Source organism: Octopus bimaculoides, chromosome 10 (genome assembly GCF_046866305.1).
Source record: "Octopus bimaculoides isolate indiv1 chromosome 10, ASM4686630v1, whole genome shotgun sequence".
In the NCBI taxonomy this organism is placed as follows: Eukaryota; Metazoa; Mollusca; class Cephalopoda; order Octopoda; family Octopodidae; genus Octopus; species Octopus bimaculoides.
Window position 1 is genome coordinate 4380456 of NC_142937.1, and position 23738 is coordinate 4404193.

The following is a 23738-nucleotide window of genomic DNA, read 5'->3' on the forward strand; positions in this document are numbered from 1 at the left end:
AGTACAGTCCATTCACCCAAATTAATTCACAAGAATTCATGGGCTATGGTAGAAAATATAGTGGGATTGAAGCAGGAACCTCGTGATTAGGAGCTAACTTTTTAACCACACAGCCATACCTTATCCAACCTTTACCAGAGGTGCCTTGCAGCATGTTAGCATTCATTCACATTAAATAACCCCACAAAAGTGTAGCTAACTGAATGGTTAATATTTCTTCTGTAAAACCTGATGTAGAATGTATTTCAATTACATATATAATTCTATTCAAATTCTTAATTTCCCCATTACATTAGAAATTGATCAAAGATAACCTTTAGATCATTTTCCTTAAGTTATTATTGCTTGTTCTTTGGTGATTGATCTGGAAGCTAAATGATGGTGAAAATATTACCAAAGTACTTGTTCAATAAAGCTTCTTCTCTCAATGATATATTGGTTTATTTCTCTTGAAATATTTATGTATTCATGTTTGCCAGCCTTCTCTTCTCTCACTTCAATATAATTATTCTGTTTAGCTTTTAAGAGTGTACAATAGAGAACTGCATTATATAATGTTTTAGCAATATATTATGAAATTAGATTTAGCCAAAGATAATGAAGGAATATAAATTAACTTATTACTTTAGCTTGATACAATGAGATTGTAAAACTAACTTCATAAATGATTCAGGCCATTTTAAACTGGACTCTTTATCAATTCTGTAACAGGATTATTTATGTAAGTTTTCTGTCATTCTGTTAGAATTTGAATACTTTTCTTACAGCTGTTCTGTTTTCCTTTTTTTTTTATGAATTTAATTTTGAATGAAAAAAAAAACCCTTTAGAATTTGACACCAGAAGTTTTTTGTTATTTATTTATATATTTGTTTTGCAATGACAGTTTTCTCATTTCTCTCATAGTTTGTCTTTGCATTGGTGTCTAAACATTAGAGTTTAGAGTCAAATTGTTCCAGTTTATTTTAAATATGATATGTTTCAATTGTTATAAAGAATGCATGATTTAGCACAATAAAATAAAAATATATATTAAAAAAGGTAAAATGAACTTGTGACTGGGATTTTGTCTTGTAAACTAACTATAAATATTGCAAATTCATCCTTGCTTAAGGCACTTTATTTTATTTTGTATCAGCCAAATATATTGTGCAAAATAGGCACCTCCTGCAAGGACTACACATTAGACTTTGCCTACAAATGAGTTTCACAGACAGAGGGACATAACATTTTGTGTTTCTACTTTGTATGACAGATGAAATGCAGTCTGTATCAGGTAAATCAGTGGTTTAATACACAGATATGATACTTCTTTCTCTAGCCAAAATATTGTACAATAGAAATAATGATAGAAAACACAGTGTATCTTTTTTTGCTAAATTTATTTTAAAAAGGTTTTCCTCCCAAATGAAAATTATGTAATAATGCGTTGTGTTGTTGATGCTCATATATATATATGTATTTACATATATATAGTATATGTATTTCTTTTTCTTTCTTTTTTTTTAATATTGGACCCAGTTTGCTGGGACATACAAAGGTTCTTTTCCCACTAGTTCCACTATATGAATCAGATCTTTTACTGCTTGCTCTATTGGCCCATTGACAATAGTTTTGTCAAAGAAGTGACCGTAACGAATAACCATTGTTTTGGATGTGTTGATCATCTTTTGAAGTTCTTCATCCTGGAAAAACAAAGTAAAAATATAAAATAATTTTAATTCAAAAATTCAAAAATTTCAAAAACTGAAATTTTTAAAATTTATCCAAATTTATAAAATATAGTTGTAATAAGAGATTAACTTTATAAAAATCATAATAATTATGTAGCAAAAATAAAATATATTTCCAAACCACCCCGAAAAAACAACAAAAAACTATCAAGTTTTAAGAAAGTGGTTGTTATTTAGTCCTAAGTTAGCTCTGTTTGAGCAAACAAATAACTAAAGGTATTTCAGCACTGCTGGAAGACACATGGCTCACTGGTTAGAGCACCAGGCTTACAATTGAGAGGTTGTGCATTTGATTCCCAGACCGAGCTGCGTGTTGTGTTCTTGAGCAAGACACTTTATTTCATGTTGCTCCAGTTCACTCAGATGTAGAAATGAGTTGCAATGTCACTGGTACCAAGTTGTATCAGCCTTTGCATTTCCTTCGGGTAATATCAGTGGTGTGAAGAGGGGAGCCTGGTATGTACGGGCAACTGCTGGTCTTCCATAAACAACCGTGCCTGGACTTGTGCTTTGGAGGGGAACTTTCTAGGTGCAATCTCATGGTCATTAATGATCAAAGGGGGGTCTTTACTCTTTACCCTTTTATTCCAGCACTGACTAGCTTTTTGAATATCTACAACTATATTAACTAATATGCCCTTCCTTTTTGAAGAAAGTAGGACAAAATCATAAAGGAATTTGGAACTTGGTTGACCCCTAAAGGATGAAACACAAAGCTGGCCTCAGTAGGAGCTGAACTCAGAATGTAAATAGCCAGAACAAACATCACAAAACATTTTTTTGATGCACTAATGATTCCGCCAGTCCATCACACTTAATGGTTTCTAATTTAGGTACAAGACCAGTAATACTGAGAGAAAGGCGATTGACTGATATCATTGACCCCAATACAAGACTAGTATTTTATTTTATTGTCCTCAAAAAGATGAAAGACAAAGTTGACGTCAATAATATTTCTACACAGAATGTAAAAAGCTGGAAGAAATACAAAGCATTTTGTCCATTCCTTTAGCAATTTTGTAACTCCACCACCCTGAATAAGAATGGTTTCAAATTTTGGCACAAAGCCAGCAATTTCGGGGGTTAGGGTGGCTAAGTAGATTAATTGACCCCAGGGCTCAACTGATATTTACTTTATCAACCTTGAAGGATGAAAAGTAAAGTTGACCTCAGCAGAATTTGAACACAGACCATAGTGATAGAATCAGTGATAAAAGGCAAAGTTGCTTTGGCAGAATTTTAACTCGGGAGAAATATCACAAAGCATTTTGTCCACTTCATAATGATTTTGCAAATCTAATACTCATAATAATAATAATAATGATGATTATTATCATTAAAGCAGCAAGTTGGCAAAATTATTAGCATGCTTAGCATCATTTTGTCTGTCTTTAGTTCAAATACCACCATGGTATTCATACTTTCAGGGCTGATGAAATAAGTACCAGCTGAACACTGGGGTCAAGGTAATCAACTAGCACCCTCCTTCAAAATTTCAGGCCTTGTTTTTATAACAGAAATGATATTTAAGAAATATATTTTTTCATCTTTTTCTTAATATAAATTATATTGAATGGTTAACTTGTACCAAAAATGTAATTTCATAAGTATCTACTTCTAAAAACAACTGAAATTTGGTGCGAGGAGGTTAGTCATTTTCATCAACCCCAGTGCTCAACTGGTACTTATTTTATCAACCCCTTAAAGAATGAAAGGCAAAGTTGACTTTGGTGGCATTTGAACTCAAAATGTAAAGCCAGAAGGAATTCTGCTAAGCATTTTGTCTGGCAACTAATGATTCTACTACCTCACTGCCTTCTTAGAGTTGATGATGTTGATGATAATAATAATAATAATAATGAACTCTCCTGTCAAAGTCGATGTATGAGTGTTCAGCTTTTGCTAAACGACCTTCACAAATGATTTATTTATAGTGATCAAATGTTCGTACTGTACATTAGCTCACTCCCTCCATCAAATGAGTGTTACCTGAAGAAGTGCTCGGAGTATCACAGGTCAGATGTTGAGGTGACTGCAGAGGAATGTGAGATGAAGTGTTTTGCTCAAGAACACATTGCACCACCTGGTCTAGGAATTAAAACGGTGATCTCATGATCATGTGAGCAACACCCTAACCACAAGGCCATGCATCCTCTCAAATAATAGTTGTTGTTGTTGTTTATTATTACTGAAAGAAGTCTCAACTGTGCAGAAATAACAAGCTGGTCCTAGGCTAATAAAACAGAAAATGGCATCGACATGAATTGGAGAACAAGTGTTAAAAATGCCAAAGCCTGTATTCTTTATGGTTTTATTTTTTCTTTTCCAAACAGATTCCTAAACCCCTTTAGAAAAGGTTGGACAATTCTTGAAGCTTTGACATAAGTTTGTTTTAAAACAGAAAGTCCTCTTTCTGATGTCAACTACTCAAAAAAAGAAGTGAATCAGAGCAAAGTAATTTACCTTGCCAAAAGGAAAGAGAAAATGTTTATAGTAAGATTGGAAATCTATTTATTTATTTATTTTATATTGCAATTGGTGACAGAGAATGTTGTTGGTAATAGATTTCCAGCAGGCCAATCACTAGTTTTCCGCATTTCTGACAACCAAAGTGACAAAGAAGTGTCTGCAATTGACACTGAACAAATATCACAATCAAGTTTGTTCAAAAAACAGATTTTTTTTTATGTGTGTGTGTATGGGTTTTACTTTGCACATGTTTACATCCTTGCAGACATATATCAGGAAAGCTATACACACAAACAGATATCTATATGTGAGTATGTGTGTATGTGTGTATAGATAGATATGTTTATAATATATGGATGTGTATTCATCATCATTTTAATGTCTACTTTTGTAATTTTTGTGTGGGTCTGATGAAAATTCTTTGAGGTAGACTTTCTAGCTGTCTATGGACAGATGCTCTTCCTCGTTAACTCTCACTTTTTTTTTCCAAGGTAGTATTATTTTTCTCTTGTTCAAACATGGTTTCATTGAAGGTCACAGGCAATTGAAACTGCTTGTGTGATGATGACATTTACAATTAACATGAAATGTCGAAACATGGAGGCACAAATATGCACATGCGCACACATGCATGCACACACACAAAGATATGAAGAGATTGTTTCCAGTTTACATCTGCCAAATTCATTCACAATGATTTGGTTGGTATGGGGCTATAGCAGAAGACGCTCACCCAAAATGGCACACAGTGGAATTCATCCCCAAACCACATAATTGTGGAATGAACTTCTTAACTACACAGATATTATGGTGCTCTCTTTCTCTTTTCCTCTTTTTCTCTCCCCCCCCCCTCTCTAACTCATCATCATCATCGTTTAGCATTCGTTTTCCATGGTAGTATGGGTTAGAGAGTTTGAATGGAACTTGTAAGCCAGGGGACACCAGGCTACTGGCTCTTTTGGATTTCTATGGCTGGATGACCTTCCTAACACCAGCCACTCCATAGAGTATACTGGGTGTCTTTTTACATGTCACCAGCATTGGTACCTTTTACATACACACATATAACACATAATGGAATAGGGATTTGAAATCTGGGCAGGTATCTTATGAGCACTCTGATACAATCCAGATCTGACTAACCATGTAGAATGATAGGGAACATTCAGAATCATTAAGATAAGCAATGCAATTAAAGTGTACTTCATTCGATAGGTTGGGTTACAGAGTTTGTTTCATCCGCTTGTATGGGTAACACCTCAATTGAAGCTGTATGGTTTGTCAATATTTAGATGAATGTGTATCACAACTGGTTTAATATAAGTCAATTAAATGTGCATAACTGCTGCATCAAAGAACACAAGGATACTTATCCAGCAGAAACACATGTTGGAATGGAATACAAAGATAATATTTTCAATAAATAAATTTTAAAGATGTATAATTCTCCATTCTTTATAATAATATATATATATTTATATATTGAGTCATCCCATAAATAATGATAGATAGATATGTTAGTAAATCATATTTGTAATATCTTATGAATGGGGAATGCAACAACTAAAGCATGAAGTTTGTATACATATACATATATCCAACCCATATGATGATGATGATATATATATATATATATATATATATGTATATATATATGTATATATATATATAGCTATTCAGTAAATAGTGATTTTTGTTAATATTACTTTAAAAGGCATCAGTGCTTTTGCATTTGCCTATTTATGCATACCTGAGCTTGTGTATGAATGTGTACATATGTTTAAATAAATTAATCTAGCCTTAATTTTATAATACTGTAGAGATTTCAAACCATAAGATTCTGTGTGAGATGTCTTCAGAACAAAAGACTTCCTCCGACGATGTAAATGTCAAAGAACAAACTTAAAAGTAACATTAATATCTTGTCAAACAGAAAACTACATCTACTTCCTACCCAGCTTCTTTTATTGAGCTAACTACTATCTCACAAACATTCTCATTCTTTATCGTTTCTTGCAAAGCAGCGACTACAATCAAATTTGCAAAATGTTAGACTAGTAAAAGATTACATTGTGTGTATGTTTGACATTTTAAAATCCCACAAATGCTTTTTCTTTTTTGTTTATTCATTTTCCTATATTTAAAAATATCATTTATTTATTTAACTTTATTTTTAAAAATATTTTTAAGTTTATTTACTCAGTAATCGAGTCTGGTTAGTTTCATAGTGTGAAATCCTAAACAGATTTGAAATCACAGTGTAAAAATAACAATAAATAAAATATAAAATAATAAGAAAAACATTAAATTAAATCTAATTCCAATGTTTGTTTCCTCTTATATTTCACATTCATTTGATTTCGAAATTCAGAAACATAAATAAAAGCATGCATACAAAAAGAAAAAAGAAAAAAAAACAATAACAACAAAAAGACAAAGAGAAACAAAAACAAACATCAGTACAACATGAAATAAAACTATTTAGAAAAAACGAAAATTAATAACATAAACACAAATTTAAAAAACTCCTCAAATTAATAACTTTTTTCCCAGTTTCTGTTCGTGAAAGTCAATACTTAAAGTTTTGTCAAGTGTTCTTTTAAATATTTTTATAATTCATTGAAAATAAAATTAATACTTACTGAAAATGGTTGAGGGAGATCATTTACTGTATGTCTAGCATTTTTTTCAAACCTCGTGGCTTTTACTATTTCAAAAGATGGTGGTGCTACAAATATCACATATGGTTTGATGTCTGCTGTTCGTAAAAATTTAAGAGCCTGAAAGAAAAATAACAGTAAAAGGTAAAAATGGAAAAGCAAAATATATAAAATAAAATTAAAATGATAAACATTCCTAAGGATATTAGTAATTGATTATCTATTAGTTTTATATTGCAGATCAATTAATTAATCTAGCAACTGAGGTTGGATAGTTAAAGTCAGCTTATAATAATGATTTCTCACATTGACAAAATGCTTATACATTTGAAGAGAAGGGTTTGGCCTTAGAATATGTCTAGTATTTGTAGATCCAAGAAGAAAAGCAAAGTTGACTTAGGTTGGATCCAGACTTGTGATGGACAGGGACACAGTTAAATATGGCAAATTATGTTTCTTCCTTGATTTTTAGATTTTAAACAACTCTGGGGGAAGATTTTGTCAACCAATTGCTTGGATGATCTTGAATGAATTTTTAAAATTCGCTATGTTACATATATGAGTCCTTATCATATTTGTATTTAGCAGGCAGGTATGTAATAAGCACTTATGTCAGTGTTACATAATATGCATCCATCTGAGTGCCATGCAAAAAGCATGCCATGCCAGTGTCGTGTGAGGAGCACATATGTTAGTGCTACATAAAATGCACTCATGCCAGCACCAGATATAAAACACCCATGCTGGCGCTTCGTAGAAAGCACCCAGTACACTCTGTAAAGTGGTAGGCATTAGGAATGGCATCTAGCCATAGAAACTGTGTCAAAACATGACTGGAGCCTGGAGCAATACTCTGGCTTGCCATCCAACCCATGCCAGCATGGAAAATGAATGATAGATGATGATGATGATGAACACTTCTCTGAAGGTATTGTAAATGTTGCAAGGCTTTTGTCTGTTCTATTCATTGCTAACATAATAAATTATAATAGTGATTTTTAACAGAAGCACAAGGCATAGTCAAGCCATTCAACTCCAATGTATGACTGGTACTTATTTTATAAAACCCCCTCTCCCCAGATAAAAGACAAATTTGACACTGGCTTTTCCCTTCACACACATTGTTTTCTACTTTGATAGTAACTCTTTAGTATTCAGATTCCTCTGTCAAATGTGATGCTTATTTATTCACATTGTTTTGAATTAATCATGCATTATCTTGTAACTCCAAGATTTTGATTGTAATTGCTTATATTTAGAATGACATTGTAGGGTAGGTGGATTTTTGCCAGTTTGAACATAAGACATGTCAAATATCTGGGCTAGATATTGTCAGTTTTAATGCTAAATAGTTAAACATAATAACAGACACATATCAAGAATTAACTCTTTAGATTTTAATGTTAATCATTATGGAAAATATAAGCAGCAATTTGAGACAGAAAATAACAACAGACCCAATAAAGGGACTCTAACCATGTATCTGTAAAAAAGGGAGAGATAGGAGGATTAAGTCATCCTGTCAGTGATCTTGTTTCTATTTCTGTCTCAAATTAGTGTTATGTTGTCTAATAACAGAGTAACATTCAGCTTTAGAGAATAGTTAAATCTTAAAAAATCTTGTTTTACCTGTGTATGCGGTGTTAAGACACACACTTTTCCTGAGTTGATCACACATTTTATGGAATCAATGCTTGAGCCGTATAAATTTCCTTTATACTCTCCATACTCAACAAATCTTTGAAAAGAAACCAAAAAGAAGGCATATAGATATAAAACAAAATAGAGAGAAAGAGGTGGGGAGACAGAGAGAGAAAAGGAGAATGAGTGAGAGACTTTGAAAAATCAGAATAATTATACAAGTATTGAAAGGGGAGTGAGAAAAAAGACATAAATAGAACTGATTCAAATGCTTATTGTTATCATATTGTAATGAATGTAAACACAATTGATTATAAGTAAAAAGATAAGGAAATCCATCACAATGCTGAATAAAGAGAAAAATAAATTTATTCAGTTTTTGCTTTAATAATTTTTAATTGGGAAATGATAGATTCAAAATCTGAAATATCGATGAAATTTATATCTATTTAGCATCGAAGTGACTTTCATCACTCTTCTTTGTACAACAATACTTCTTTCAATAGCAATGCTTCAAATGAGCTACAAGTTCTTACTAATAACTAAATCTGTTTTTTTCTCTTTTTCTGCTTTTTTTTTTTGAAAAATCAACCTATATAGCAATCAACAATGTTGAACTTACACTGTTTGAAAGGAGATGTTTTAAAAATCAGAAATTCAACTTTAATCTCAAGGCATTTAAGTTATTTAAATCAACAATTTTTTTCCTTCTTTATTTATATATGTAAATATAGAAGTACTGCGTCAATAATGGACAACCAGAATAAATTTGATCAAATACTGATTAGCACTGGTTTCCATGCCAAATTCTGTGCTTCATCTTTGAAGTCTAGAACAAATCTCATTCACAAAATGCCCTGTGTGGGTGTGTGTATAAACAGACACATGCATATTTATTTCTGTGTAGATGTGTGTGTGTGTGTGTGCACATATATATCTTTTCTGCTTTACTTGTTTAAAGTCATTGGACTACGGCCATGCTGGGGCAGCACCATGAATGACTTTACTCAAACAAATTGACCCCAGTACTTATTTTTAAAGCTTGGTACTTCTTTCTATCGGTCTCTTTTACCTAACTGCTAAGTTACAAGGGAGGTAAACAAACCAACCCTGGTTGTCAAGAGGTGGTAGGGGACAAACACAACCACAAAGACACACATGCAGCTATATGTACATACATATAAATATATGGCAGGCTTCTTTCAGTTTCCTTCTACTAAATCCACCCACAAGGGTGATAGTAGAAGACACTTTTTCCATGCAGTGGGACTGAACCTAGAACTATTTGGTTGAGAAACAAACTTCTTACTACACAGCCATGCCTGTGCTTATGCATGTGTATGTATGTGTGAGTATGAGTATGCTTATATCTCCTTGTATTGACATTTCAGGATAGTTGTAAATGAGTGTCATTGTCATACAAGCAGTGTGGTGAATTTCCAATATTCTGTGAAAGCATATTGGGTCATGGAGAGATATGACCTAGCAACAGGTGAAGGTCGGCAACAAGAAGGACCTCCAGCAAATGGACATTAAAATAATGATGAAGTGAGACCAGAAAATATAAAATAGCCTGAAAACATTCTCAGTATATATATATATATATATATATATATATAAGCAATGTTAATTCTCTAAATGAAGTATTAACAGTAACTGCACGATAAAGTGTAGTATATTGCCACTTAAGTGTGGCTGACCCCTAGGGGTGGATGTTACTGTTGCTTTTAGCCCCATATACTTTTATTCTTTTACTTGTTTCAGTCATTTTGACTGTGGCCATGCTGGAGCGCCGCCTTTGATTGAGCAAATCAACTCCAGGACTTATTCTTTGTAAGCCTAGTAGTTATTCTATCGGTGTCTTTTGCTGAACCACTAAGTTATGGGGACGTAAACACACCAGCAACAGTTGTCAAGCGATGCTGAGGACACACACAAACATATACACACACATACATATATATATATATATATATATATATATATATATATATATATATATATATATATATATATATATATAAAACGGTCTTCTTTCAGTTTCCGTCTACCAAATCCATTCACAAGGCTTTGATTGGCCTGAGGCTATAGAAGAAGACACTTGCCCAAGGTGCCATGCAGTGGGACTGAACCCGGAACCATGTGGTTGGTAAGCAAGCTACTTACTACACAACCACTCCTACGACTATATATATATATATATATATATATATGTACATGATTATATGGGTACAGGATGTTACCAACAGTGCAAATAACATGAAATATGTGAACAAACGAGTTAGATACATAACCAGTGAGAAAAAAATGGAAAACAGGACAAGTAAACACAGTGTTGGATGTCTATCTACTCCTCATTTTGATCATTCAATGACAAAATGAGTCTTCAAAAACAGTTGCTGCCATAAATTCTAAAATAGAATTTAAGATTTACGGAGACATACAAGGAAACCGAACAAAAACAAACATGGAGGGTCGTTAGACCAGAATGAGAGGAAAGTTGTGAATGCTGGGAGAAACATTTTTCTTGGAAAGAGAAAACATAGAAGAGAGAGAGAAAAAAACACGTCTACTCTTTTGAACATCCGTGCAGGAAAAGAAAGATGTCATCAACAGTCTTTCACTCCCACACTGATTAACAAACCCCAACCCCACCTCAAACACACCCAAATCCCATATATAGAATCACAAAGCCCCAGATCCTCAGATCTGTTTGACAACGAATGCGAGAAAGTTCTCCCTAAAAGGTAAAAATGAATTTTTTTTTATATTCTCCCCACCCAAGTTAACAAAGAACTTACTAGATCTATGAACTAAAGTGTAAAATTTATATTATAACTTCCAATGAAATCATCCTTTTTTTTTTTTCAAATACACACACACACACATACATACATACATACATACATACATATATACATACATATATACATATATATATACGTATATATATATATATATATATATATATATATATATATATATATATATATATGGTAGGTAAGTAGGGGTAAGATAATCCAGGTATTTACCTTAGGAAGCACTCATGTTGTGAATAATCACTATGGAATTGTTGAAACAATTGTCAAGCATGAAATAAAAATATCACAGACAACAATCTTCAATTTTTATTTTATTTTGTTTTATTTCATACATACATACATACATACATACATTTAAATAGTTAGAGATTTACAGCTGTGCTAATTCAATCATTTTATGAGAAGGATGAGGAAATAGAGATGTATAGCTTAGAGAACAATTGCAAAGTTTCTTCAGGATAGCCTAACAAAGGGCTACAAGACAAAATTTGTAGCTGGTGCATAGTTGCAGCCAGAACTAGGATGACATGATGGTGGAACAGTAAAGTAGACACTGTCAAAAGGGCAAAGAAAAGGCATGGAAGGATTGGACGAATGGGGATAGTAAAGAGCTATATCAGGAAACTGGAAGAGAAGAGAGCAGACAGGCATATTTAGCTAGACGTGAAGCAGAAAGGAAGAAGTTTGCCTATTTTCAGCAGCAATAAGTCAAGAGGTATGAGGTGTTCTGGATTGCAAGACAATATGCTGGACAAAATCATGACAATGTAGGAAAGAAGTGAGTTCGAATGGAAGATGGTACACTTGCACTTAATGTGAGGTATGGCAATACAAAATTGAATGACTGCTAAATGTGGAGAATGCATGGGAAAAGAAAACTCTTCCTAACACCTCCCCCGTCTCCCCATCCAAATTTACCACTCATTTTATTCGCCTCCCGTCTATCTTCCACTTACCCTTTGCACCCTCATGCACCTATCTGGATACAATGTGATTATGTTGAATCTATTCCCTATGACATATCTTCCTAACAACTCCTCCCTCTATTTGTGTCCACTCACTACATTCCCTTGTGGAGGCACGTGGCTTAGTGGTTAGGGTGTTGCACTCAAGATTGTAAGATTGTGGTTTCGATTCCTGGAGTGGATGATGCATTGTGTTCTGGAACAAAATGCTTCATTTCACATTGCTCCAGTCCACTCACCTGGCAAAAATGAGTCATCCTATGACAGACTTGCGTTCTGTATGACATGCAAACTGGGAAACCAGCCCTTATGAGTTGGCATGACTCGAGACAGTATTTTTACCTTTACCTACAATATTCCCTCCACTCCATCACCCACTTCCCTTTCACAATCTTGTGAACTTACCCATCCACTCATCCCATCCAATCCTTGGTTCTACATCACTTATATACAACACCTTATAACCTGAATGTACAGCAAGACACCTTTTTCTGTCTCTATTCATAATCTAACCCAGTGCTTCTCAGCCTTTTTACTCTTGCATAACCCTTAAAATAAATTACATGTCTCAAGGAACCCCTGCACAAAAAAATAACAAATTATATATCATATCTTTCTCATATTTTTTTCATTGTAGTTAACGAGGAAAATATCATATATATGTACGTATGTATGTATGTATGTATGTATGTATACACACACATATATATATATACATATATATATGGTTGTTATATTTTTTTGATAACATAATAGGTTAGATAGAATGATGTCTATATTACAATAACCAATAATATGTTGTGCATGAATAGTAATATTAAGATCATGAAATTCGCATTAGCTTATCTCACTCATTCTCATGGAACCCCTGTTGTGGAACCCTAAGAACCTGTTGTGGAACCCCTAGGAACCTGTTGTGGAACCCTAGGGTTCCGGGGAACCCCAGTTGAGAGACGCTGCTCTAACCTCTTGTCACCAGGCACAGAGCCTCAATACTACCCTCCCCCTCAGTTGAGAGGTCCTGTCTTGTAAGTTATTTGATGACCTCACTAGTGTTTGTGCCATGCAAATAACACCCAATACATTCTGTAAAGTGATTGATGTTAAAAAGGGCATTCAGCCATAGAAACCATGCCAAAACAGAGAGTAGGGCTTTGCACAGTCTTCTGGTTTGCTAGCTTCTATCAAACCATTCAGCCAATGCCATCAAGGACAATGGACTTAAATGATGGTGATGATGATGGAACAAAAGAGAGAAAGACTAACTCAATACATGTTGTAGAGCATATTATTTGTGTGAAGCTGATGAGTCACCCAGTTGCTACTGAGAATTTATCTTCAGTATAATCTTTTAGGTGACAAGATTTAATGTCTATAGCTGTCTCTGAGTGTGGGAACTAATTGCAATCTTCGTTATGCACATACACATGCATGTGTGTGCGCACACACACACACACAGATAGATAGATAGATAGATAGATAGATAGATATACATACCTGTTTAGTAAAATACCTTTCTCCATTTCATCTCTAGATACAAAATGGTAATCCCTTCCATCAACTTCATGAGGTTTTTTTAGTCTAGTTGTATCTGGAAGAAAGATATCAAATTGATGAATACTATCTTTAACCAACATCAATTATAATTTCAGTTTCAATGAAAAACACAAAATATCTATAAATTAAAATGTCTATAAACGTAATTTTTCCTATCTTAATTGTTTAAATTTAAATCATAATAATTATGGCCTAAATAGTCATTTACCGTGGGTATAGTTATTAATGTTGATCTGTTTAGTATTAGTTAATGGCATGACATATTTCCTAAGTGAATTACTAAAATATGGCAAGTTGGTTGAAACAAGACCCATTCCACTATTACATTTTTCTATATTTTTTAAAAGTTTACCTGATTTTATTAGAGTTTGCTACTTTGGTATTTTTTTAAAAAAATTTTTAATCCTTCTGGAGAGATAATTTGTCTACAAATCCCATTAATAATGTCATTTAATCAAAACTGTTCAACTTACTGTATTCCATATGTGAAATCTTACCATATTTAAAAGAGTAGAACATTATTGGATTTAATTGTTATTTAGCACCAGGTCAGATTTGGTCAACCTAATCTATAGCCTAAGTCATTCCAGCTTTGATGCTCTCTCTCTCCCCTTTCCAGGTTTTTTTGTCCAATGTTTCCTTTCATATTTAAGATGGTAGGGTGTGATTTGGTTTATATTTTTAACACATTAGCATACTGTAATGAAGTTTTCTCAGCTCATATTCAAGCTGTTTAGTTTTAAATCTTTGTGTTCAGTATTCAAATCCCTTCAGTGACTGTTTTTCCTTTTATCCTTACAAGTTTGATTCAATTACATCAATTCATTTGACTATTCTGACAGAAATACTGGTTGAAAAAGAAATGCTGGACATTGCTCTCTTTCATCATCTGCACTTGGAGTTCATTTTCAACTGCGAATAAATAATGGCTGGCTGATTGCAAGAGTGCAAACTTTCTTAGTTAATAGCATTTTATGTTGGAAATGATTAATTTTGATTGGCTATGCTTCAGAACACCAAATTTACCACTGGGCATTCTTTTGAATCACAAATATCGAGCTACAGAGGAACTTTGTGGAAGACATGCATTTCCCTAGTTGATGATCTAACCAGCTATTTAATATGGGAGTTAATTAAGTTGTCTTTGCCATGGACAGGGATCACTGGATTAGAGGTCATGCCAGCATTGAATACATAACTTCTAGTATCTAAAAGAATTATCCTCTTGAAATTTGACCTTGTACCTGATTAAAAGAAATTCAATGGGCATGCTAGTATGGACATGTGAATGGATATGGATGATGTTAGGTGAATGGAGTTATGACAGGAGATTCATGTGGAAGGAAACAGTGGAAGAAGACATAAGAAGTGGTGAAGGATGATCGCTAGAGCTGAATTTCACAAATGGAGATGACAAAGTAAAGCAACAGGTGGTATGGTGCTGTGTTTGTCTAGACCCAAGCAACCCATACAAACATCAGAAAATGGATTTTTAAAAAAAACCGATAATGATGATGAAGATGATAGATGATGACCACTACATCAAGCTTTTAGAGAACAACAACACACAAAAATATGGATGCGCTGCACCACATATCTATGATAACATCAATAATGAGGCTAAACAAACAGCCACTTACCTAGACACCGTCAACAGGGTAGAAATACTAGCTAAACGTAATGCTTTTATAACTATCAAGAATCACAAACTGAACTTTGCTTCCAACCCTAAATGCTGCCTGATTAACCCTTCCAAATCCCAGATCGGACTGGTGAGTAAACACATCCCAAGAAGGGTTAATAAAGACATAAGGAAGGCATCTAATTTCTCTTTATGGCGTAACACAATTGAGGTGTTACATTGGTTTGAGACCAAATGAAGCACTTTTAGAGCCAGGTTTATACAATTCGATATCAAAAATGTTACTTGATACGGCATTAGTATATGCTAGACGAATTACCGATACATTACTTACTGATGTATTCAACGCAAAGGTAAGCCTATTTCTAATGTGTTCATTGCATTGCTTGTGTGTATCTTTATTGCGAGTTTATGGTGGTTTCGGAGCATTGGTTCTGGTTTTAGTGAGTGGTATAATATACCCTATTGATTGTATATATATATATATATATATATATATATATATATATATATATATATATATATATATATATTATATATAATTATAAATTTTCTTTAGAAAAACATAGAAGTGCTTGAGTCAAATATATATATAAATGTGCATGCATATACATTCACACATATACTCACATGTATACATATATATAAGCGTACACATATATTACACATTAAGTACATACATATGCATACATATGTATTTGAGAAGAATTCAGCTGTTAATATCCAGGTTATAGATTTTCATTTGTACCATTTGTACCTATTACCACGTGTGCACTAAACAATGTGCCAGCAGATCTGCACAATAATTTAGAAATACTGTTGTTTTCCACAAAACAACAAAGCAAACTAATCCACCTTCTCCAAATACTATTGAGTAGAGGTATAAAGAGAATCTGCGAAACATTCCAGGGAGTTGGGGCTGAACGCATACACAATTATATAAACAGGGAATTTATACATACAAACACTTGTTTACTAATGGAAGATACACATACATAACATGAATGCAAATTTATCCATGTACACATGTATTGCACATGTATGTACAATGCACATGTGCATGGATAACTATAGAAACTATGCCAAAGCGAATCAGACATTGGAGCATGATGATATAGTCATTTAAACTATCAGCAAATCCTGTCAAACTCTCCGACCCATGCCAGTGTGGAACATGGATGATGACAATGATAATTATAATAACGATAATTATAAATACGTGTGTGTGTGTGTGTGTGTGTGAGTGTGTGTGTGTGTGTATGCATCTTTTACTTGTTTCAGCCATCAAACTGTGGCCATGCTGGGGCACTGCCTTGAATGAATCAACCCCAGCATTTTTTTTTTTTGTAGCCTGGTACTTGATCTATTGATCTCTTCTGCTGAACCACTAAGTTATGGGAACATAAACACACCAACCGCAGTTAAGTGGCAGCACGAGACAGACAGACAGACAGGTACATGGGCACACACATGTATGATGAGCTTCTTTCAGTTTCTGTCTGCCAGATCCACTCACAAGGCTTTGGTTGGCCTGAGGTTATAAAAGAAGAAACTTGCCCAAGTTGTCACACAGTGGGACTGAACCTGGAACCATGTAGTTGGGAGTCAAGCTTCTTTCCACACAGCCACACCTGCACCTGTATGTATGTGTGTGTATATATATGTATATATATATCATCATCATTTAATGTCTGTTGTCTATGCTGTTATCCATGCTGGCATGGGTTGGACAGTTTGACCAGGGCTAGTAGGGTGAGGGGCTGCACCAGACTCCAATTGGATTTGGCATGGTTTCTATAGTTGGATGCCTTCCTAATGCCAACCACTTTGAGAGTGTAATGGGTGCTTTTACTTGCCACTAGTATGGGCACCAGTTGCGTGACACGAGTATCTGCCATAACTATGACTTCACATGGCTTGATGAGTCTTTTACTCAAACATGGTATATTGCCAAAGGTCTCAGTCGTTTGTCATTGCCTCTGTGAAGCCCAACATGTGAGAGGTACTTCTTATGTGCCATTGACACAAGTGCTAGTTTCATGACACCCAGCACAGGTGCTAGCTACGCAACACTAGCATAGGCCATATTGCCTCCGTCAAGCCCAACGCTTGAAAGGTACAGTATGATGTGTGAATAGGAATTAAATAAGAAGTAAATATGAATAATATATATAAATATAAAAAAAGTAAAATATATGCAATTGAAAAATATAAAGTAAGATTTAATTATAAATAATATATCTATATAAAAGTAAAAATATACATATATGTAAATATATATAAAAAAAGATATATACATATTTGCAGATATTTTGTCTGATGGCCATTGACTGTTCAGGAGTTCCTCTGCCCCTTGATGGGTCTTATTTTTCATCCTGCAGAGTGTCCAACAAGACCCTCCTCACCAAGCAAGCCTGGTGGAGTTTGCAGTTTAGTCGCCAATGACTCGACCATGCGACAGGTTGTACTGGATTACATGTTATATAGTTGGATGTATGTATGCATAAAATTTGTACATGCATATGTGTGTGTTTGAGAGAGTAAATCTCTGGCTTAGTAGATTAATGAACAACCAACTCAGAGATTTGAAGTTCATTCACGTCATCAGTATTCCATCATGGCTTCAAACAAAACATAAATCTTTCAATGCCTAAGATCACTTATCACAAAATCGTTGATTAGCCCCAGGTCAACCCTGATTGAGCAGACTTGTAACCAAAAGCATACCATCTGTGATTATTGAGTTTATTTTCTTTCAAACACCATGTATCATGTTTTGAGAATCACATTATTCAGAATGTGTTTCCTCTTTTCTAAAGTAGAAATTAGTATTATAGTAGAACATTGTGATAGATCTTGACGTAATTCCCTGCGTTGTATAAATCACCCAAAGCATATTTTTCAGTAAACTTACAGAAATACATCATTAGAAATATCTTTTTGTTAATACTGTTGGTATTTAGTGATAATTTATTTGTTATTTGTTGACTCTATCAGCTTTTAAAAGCATTGTTAACACATTGATATGTTTTCTTCTCTGCTTTGCTTTCATGTCTCACTATACATATATACACATTTTCTCATATTTACACACATATACATACATATACACACACACATGCTTGCTCATGTTCACATACCTACATACTCTTTCATGCATTCACAGTTACACACACTCTTGCATTTACACAAACAAAACAAAGGCTTCAATGTAAATGTTGTTCTATAGTAGCGAAGCTTGAGCAAAAACAGAAACACCAGCAGAGGAGATAAATGCTGGATATTGTTTTCTTATACAATTTGCATTTGGATTTTGTTTCCATCAAAGAATTAACAATGAATAGTTTAGTGCAAAAGTGCAGACTTTCTCAGCTGATAACATTTTACATTCTTAAAGAATATTTTTCATTGGACATAATCCGAGAAAACCAAATATATACCACTGGCCACTATTTTGATTCAAATAGAGTTACAGAGCCTTGCTATGTTTAGGAGAATCTTTGTGAAAGACTTAAACTTCACAAATTAATAATGATCTAGCTAGATATATAATATAAAATTTGATGAAGTTGCTGATCTTAATATGGATAGGAACCAATGGAATGGCCAGTATTGAATGCCAACATCTCTTACTTTTATAACTACTCCTTATGGAAACAGAATGTGCTCGTGGAGAAAACGATTACAAACACATGCACACTTACTTACATGCCTACATATAAACTGTTTTTTAATATTCAACCAGATTAATGTGTCGAGCTGGCAGAATTGTTAACACGTCAGGTAAAATGCTTAGCAACATTTTGTCTGTATTTCCATTCTGAGTTCAAATCCTGCTGAGGTTGACTAAGCCTTTGATCCTTTTGGAGTTGATAAAATAAATACCAGTTGACTCATCCCTTCTCCTGAACTTACTGGCCTTGTGGCAAAATTTGAAATAAATATTCAGCCATGTTTTTTCATTACACTGCTATGATATAAGAACATGCTTTCTTAAGTGAACAAATTAGTGCAAAGAGCCTTATTGTTTCTTACATGGCACAACTTCTTGGAATCGCTCAGTATTACTCGCCATCAAACGTCTCTTCAGTTCATTCCTCCCAACGCCATGAGGACCTGTGGAATCAAAGGTGAAGCAAATGAATAATTTTTGGAGTAAATGTTTGGTAAATGAGGAACAAATTCAAAATAGAAATTATACATTTCAGAAATTTCCTTTTCAATAATTAAAAGCGTATATTAAACTTTGGATTGAAGTTATTATCTAATGGGGCATAATTTATGCACTTAATACTAGGTGAAGCAAAATTAGTTTGAATTAAGAGTGCCAGGCGGCTATAAGATAGTTTGTTATCTACCTGACTTAGTATATGATGACATTCAGAACTACTGCTACTAATGTATCATAGAAAAAACATATACAATTCAGGCTGCAAGTAAATTCATCAACAGAATACAACTATCTGAATGTAATCATTCAAATGTAACTACAGACAGCCGGAAATACCAACTGAAAGGAGAAACTTCTTACACAGTTTAGTTAGTGACTAGTATATCTTGCCAAAAGCTGTCATATACGGCTTGAATTGTAAGTTGAAGTTTATAGGAATATATACCTTTTCGAATACCATTTCCTAGAAGTAGTCAACAATAAATGTGATGAGTAACGCATTTTTCTAGATAGAATGACTACGACAGATTAATGTTATATACTGAAGTAAGCATATACAATAGGTTTTCTATCTATTATGTTGCTGACCAAACATTGCAGCACATGAATTACTCTGTCAACATACTTCTGCAAGAGAACCTTTTGTTAGCTATAGCAGCTGAATGTTTCTTAAATTATGTCTTACTATCATATTCTTTTTTTTTTTTGGAAAAAGGACACATTATATAATCTGGGATAAATTATGAATAACTGTAAAGGCTTGAATATCTTTCACTGTAAAGTTGCCCATTCAAGGTTGACTGACCACAAGATAAGCAACAGTAGTTTCTACAGCATTTTGTCATATGGTTGTGTTAGAACTTTTGCATTACTTTGCTCTTCGTCCCTACGAGTAAGAAACACCAAACAAACAAACAAAAAAGAAATCCTTTATCCATCATAAAATTACTTGCCTACTAAAACAACTGGTCGTGGGAATTCTGGCTTTGGATGATATAATTGAACTTCTTCATAGGTGATAATTTCTTCCGAATCATAAACTGTAACAGAAAATAAAATGTAATTGTAATAGAGAATGGGATACGACTGTAATAGAAAGTACGATATAATCTGCCATTGAGAATAGGACATCATTTTCATAGATAATAGAACAAAATTGTACTTTATTTGCTACAAATCAAACTAAATTTCTAAAACACAACTACAATACAGACCTCTCAGTAGAAATCTGAAAGCTATAGTTTTTTTTAAAGATTTATGACTCTTTTCTACTGTTCACCCTTCTTCTCTTCATTCTAGTTCTCGCTCTCTTTAATGACTTTTCTCTACTGTCAAAGTGTTTATGGGTGTGTGAAACTATCCTAAATAATACTTTTTAGTTTTGGTAAGAAGCCTAGCATTGTACTCCTGTCTGCAACTGTTCATCCCTAAAACAACAATTATCTCCTTAAATTTCAATCTGAATAACGGAAGTGTTACAAAAAGCCTTACTTTTATCTTTATATTGTTTATTAGGAAGAGGATATATACATACATGTTATATATATATATATATACACACACACACACGTACATACATACATACATACATACATACATACATATATATATACATATATATATATATATATATATATATATATATATATATATATATATATATATATATACACACACATACATGTTATATATATATACACATATATATAATATATATATATATATATATATATATGTATATATATATATATATATATATATATATACACACACATACATGTTATATATATATACACATATATATACTATATATATATATACATATATATATATATATTTACATACATATTGTTATACATATATATTATTATATATATATCTATACATACATACATACATACATATTACACACACACACACACACAAAACAGGGATTATATCTAATTATATTTCTGTTGCAAAATAGTAAGTCAGCATATTTAGAATAGTAATGGTAATTGCAGTAATTATAGATTAAGCAGGATGAAAAGAAAACTTCAGTTTTGTGCTACTAGTTTAACAGACTAGACCAGTGTTTCTCAACCAGGACTCCCTGGAACCCTAGGCTTCCGCAAAAGGTTCCTAGGGGTACCGCAAGAAAGAGTGAGATAAGCTAATGCTAATTTCATGATCGTAATATATATATGATATTTACCATGTGAACTATGATGAAAAGATATGAGAAAGATAGGGTATATAATTTTTGTCTTTGTGAAGAGGTTCCTTGAAACATATAATTTATTTTAAGGGTTACACAAGGGTAAAAAGGCTGAGAAACACTGGACTAAACAGTGATGAATTTCAAATAAAAAATCGTTGTTTGGTCCTCTGCAGTGAGAATGGGAATAAATATCTATTCTTTCAGTCTCTTATTCTTTTTGTTTCAGTCATTTGACTGCAACCATGCTGGAGCACCACCTTGAAAGATTTTAGTCAAACAAATTGCCCCCAGGACTTGTTTTTTTTTTTTTAAGCCTAGTACTTATACTATTGGTCTTTTTTGCTGAACCACTAAGTTAAAGAGACACCAACACCAGTTGTCAAGCAGTAATGGGGGGTCAGGCACAAAGTCACATACATAGATACATACATACATATATATATATATATATATATATATATATATATATATATGCATATACAATGGGTTTCTTTCAGATCCACTCACAAGGATTTGGTTGGCCTGAGGCTATAGTAGAAGACACTTGCCCAAGGTACCACGCAGTGGGACTGAATCCAGAATCATGTTGTTGGGAAGCAAGCTGCTTATCACACAGTCACACCTGTGCCTATTTATTCTTAACACATCTTGGCAGGTACATGCATAAAATATTCTGGATGCTGTAGTGTATACCATAGGAGAATAGCTTTTTCCTTCCATGACTGCAGTTAGTTCAACACACTCATTGTGCATGGCACTGTGGGACACTGGTGTTTCAACGTATGTCTCATCAGCCAGAAGTAACTGGAATTCCGAGACTAGCCAAAGCTGCTGGCTTAGTTTTAGGCTTCCAACAAACAGAATTGTTTGCTATGCACCAATGAGATGAGCGTGTTGAATACACTGTTGTTTAAAAGGGAGAAGTTATTCTCTTAAGACATACTCTACAGCAACCAGCATATTTTGTATCTGTATCTACCTAGGTATGTTAAGATTACAAATGCAAATATCCATTCCAAATTTCAAATAGATTGGAGATAACTGGTGAAAGTGTGATTTGGTAGTAGTTCATAGTTGTCTCTTGCAAAAGATATATTATAGTTCAAATCTTAATTAGATCTGGTCCTTGAAAGTCTTATCCGTTCCTTCATAACTGAAATAATTATTATAGGGTCAATAGCAAAATATGATTTTATATTGTGTTAAAAGAAAAAGTAGATCTTAGTTACAGCTTCTGTTAGAATCCAAGATATATGCTAGTGAGGTTGGCAGGTAAATAAAGTTATTCAGTGGATAAACATTGTTTTGTATGTATTTAGTTTACATGAAACATAATCCAGTAAATATTCTCTGTATACTTCAGATATTTCAATCTACTAAACTTAATGTAGAATATTTATAGAAATATTTCTGTTTAGCAACTTCTCTCTTTAGTCTTACAGTCACATATCAATACTAAATAAATAAAGTATTTCCCATGCAACACATTAATACTTCATCTCCTTTCTTTCCTGTGTCTCCATAGTTATGACAATATATCAACTTGTCTATCGCTAGGAGATTGACTAAGATTCCTACTGAATGCACAACTGTATGGTTTTATTGGAATAATTCACCTGGTGACTCACTGTTGTACATAATCCTATGTTTCTTTCTCTCTTTCTCTGTCTCCCCCCCCCCCTTCTCTCTAATACATCAGAAATGTCGTAATCGCACAATACAGTAAATAAAGAAATGAATGAAATAACAAATAAAGCAAGCAGCACATTTGATATGGCATCACCATTTAAAATTTGCCAAACAGATATTCTAATATTTATTAATAGAGGAATCTCATGAATTATGTATTAAATGTGTTTGTCTTTTTTTATAAATAAAGG

General features: G+C 33.4%; 1 protein-coding gene across 50 annotated transcripts in view; it reads right to left on the reverse strand.

Annotated features, from left to right (window-relative positions):
- Nucleotides 1-823: 823 nt before the first annotated feature.
- Nucleotides 824-23738, reverse strand: part of LOC106869047 (MAGUK p55 subfamily member 7) — an 850742-nt gene continuing 827827 nt past the window's right edge. For 30 of the 50 annotated variants that reach the window (XM_089358333.1, XM_089358312.1, XM_089358304.1 and 27 more), the window contains 6 exons: nucleotides 20612-20698; nucleotides 19523-19603; nucleotides 13786-13879; nucleotides 8490-8598; nucleotides 6843-6980; nucleotides 824-1683 (listed from right to left, as the gene is read on the reverse strand). In XM_089358333.1, the coding sequence (XP_089214459.1) occupies nucleotides 1504-1683; nucleotides 6843-6980; nucleotides 8490-8598; nucleotides 13786-13879; nucleotides 19523-19603; nucleotides 20612-20698 (689 nt within the window). In that variant the 3' untranslated portion in view covers nucleotides 824-1503. Of the gene's footprint in view, nucleotides 1684-6842; nucleotides 6981-8489; nucleotides 8599-11533; nucleotides 11564-13785; nucleotides 13880-19522; nucleotides 19604-20611; nucleotides 20699-23738 lie in introns of all 50 variants that reach the window. The other 20 variants (XM_089358318.1, XM_089358298.1, XM_089358323.1 and 17 more) reach the window with 1 other exon arrangement.